The following is a 2,070-nucleotide window of genomic DNA, read 5'->3' on the forward strand; positions in this document are numbered from 1 at the left end:
ATGATCAAATCTCTATCCTCAGGAAGAGATGCTAATGTACTGATGTACAAAGAATGAGGGACACAAAAGTTAAAACTGAGGTTCCAGATCTTCCTGGAATGAAAGTACATAAATGGTTTGAGTAACAAAGTGAAATTATTTCACATGGTAATACAACTTATGACCATTGTATCTATAAAACAAGAACAACTTACTTACAACAATGTATGTCATTTCAGAAGATATGACTCTTAAAGAGATCCATGTTGCTGTGAAATAAACTGTAATTTGCAAAGAGTTCTGATCCAGGTGGAAAAAATATCTATGTTGAGCCTAGAATATGGAGAAAAGGAGAAAATGTCTGGGATAAAGCTTAATACAATGGTAACTTAAATTGTGTAGAAAAGTTGAACTCAAAGAAATGGAAATGACAACAGAGAAATAAAAGAGCAAGTTTTCAAACCAAAATCTGATTAGAGAAAACCTTTCTGGTTTTCCTCTTAGAGCCAAGAAAGCAAGGTCACATTTTGTGATTCAGGATGATGGTTCCTATTTTACCTGCCATCCCAAAGAATCTTTTGAGAGCCCCCTTTATGTCTCTGTTCCTGAGACTGTAGATGAAGGGGTTCAGCATGGGTGTGACCACAGTGTACATCACAGAGGCTGTTGCATTGGACTGTGAGCTGTGGGTACCAGGAGAGCTGAGATACACTCCTAGGATTGTACCATAAAATAAGGAGACAACCAAGAGGTGAGATGCACAGGTGGAAAACGCTTTATACTTACCCTGAGCTGATGGGATTGCCCATATGGAAGATACTATCTTAGAGTAAGAATAAAGGATACCAGCCAGAGGACCACAACCTATTAGCACAGTTACAAAATACATCACCATGTTATTAAGAAAAGTGTCAGAACAGGCAAGTTGGGTCAGCTGATTGAGTTCACAGAAAAAGTGATGGATTTCTACGTCTGTGCAGAAGGAGAGCTGCAACACCATCTTGCATTGTAGCAAGGAATCCAGGGCACTCAAGGTAAAGGAGACAAGAACCAGCAGTCCACAGAGCCGGGGGTTCATGATGACCATGTAATGAAGGGGGTGACAAATGGCCACAAACCTATCATAAGCCATCACCATTAGGAGGAAGTCATCTAACACGCCAAACAGTATGAAAAAATATATTTGGGTGATGCATCCTGTATATGTGATGGCTTTGCTCTGTGTCTGAATATTCACCAGCATCTTTGGGACAGTAGTGGAAGTGAAACTGATATCTACCAAGGACAGGTTGAAGAGGAAGAAGTACATGGGTGTGTGGAGGTGGGAGTCTGAGCTGACGGCCAGGATGATGAGCACGTTTCCCAATACAGTGATCAGGTACATAGAGAGGAACAGCCCAAATAGGATGGGCTGCAGTTCTGGTGCCTCTGATAGTCCCAGGAGAAGAAATTCTGACACTCTCGAACGGTTCCCTGCTGCCATGAGGTGGAGCTGATTTTCAAGAAGGAGAAAGAGAACAGGAGTAATTTTCATATAAGCCAGTGTTACTCAAATAGCTTTGATTCCAGTGTTTACATTTTGGTGTCAAGAAATACATTTCATCTCTTGGGACAGATATGTTCTGCTTTAGGAGTTTTTTTGTGTCATTTCAGAGTAGAAATTTTTGTCCCAACCTTATTGTGCCCTAAGTTATCAGGAATACTAAGTTTTTAAAAATTATTCTTCAAGTACAGTTGCCTCCATTTCATCCCGTCATACACTTCCTGCCCCACACTTCTTTACCTCCCATCTCCAAACTTACTCCCTCTGGCTTTTCCCATGTGTCCTTCATACATGTTCCTTAATGGCCCTCCCCTTATTATCCCTCTCTCCACTCTTCTCTGGTTACTGTCAGTTTGTTTTTTATTTCAAAGTCTCTGGCTGTATGTTGCTTTTTTGTTTGTTTTTTTGATTAGGTTCAAGTTATAGGAGAGACATTATGGTATTTGTCTTTCATTGCCTAGCTTATTTCACTTAGTATAATGCTCTCTAGTTCCATCAATGCAGTCGGAAGGGTAGGAGCTCCTTCTTCCTTTCTGCAGCCTAATATT

The 2,070-nt window shown here is 40.5% G+C and overlaps 1 protein-coding gene across 1 annotated transcript; it reads right to left on the bottom strand.

The window, feature by feature from the left end:
- Positions 1-499: 499 nt before the first annotated feature.
- On the bottom strand, positions 500-1,462 carry LOC118977210 (olfactory receptor 7A10-like). Its single transcript, XM_037031988.1, has one exon. It carries the CDS (start codon positions 1,460-1,462, stop codon positions 500-502), a length of 963 nt encoding a protein of 320 aa, XP_036887883.1.
- Between the last annotated feature and the right edge of the window lie 608 nt (positions 1,463-2,070).

This window comes from Sturnira hondurensis, unplaced genomic scaffold, assembly GCF_014824575.4.
Source record: "Sturnira hondurensis isolate 20B ecotype Veracruz unplaced genomic scaffold, ASM1482457v3 Scaffold0021260, whole genome shotgun sequence".
In the NCBI taxonomy this organism is placed as follows: domain Eukaryota; kingdom Metazoa; phylum Chordata; class Mammalia; order Chiroptera; family Phyllostomidae; genus Sturnira; species Sturnira hondurensis.

Bases quoted from the DNA above. Each gene is read 5' to 3' on its own strand.
- LOC118977210 (XM_037031988.1), bottom strand. From the start codon at position 1,462: ATGGCAGCAGGGAACCGTTCGAGAGTGTCAGAATTTCTTCTCCTGGGA.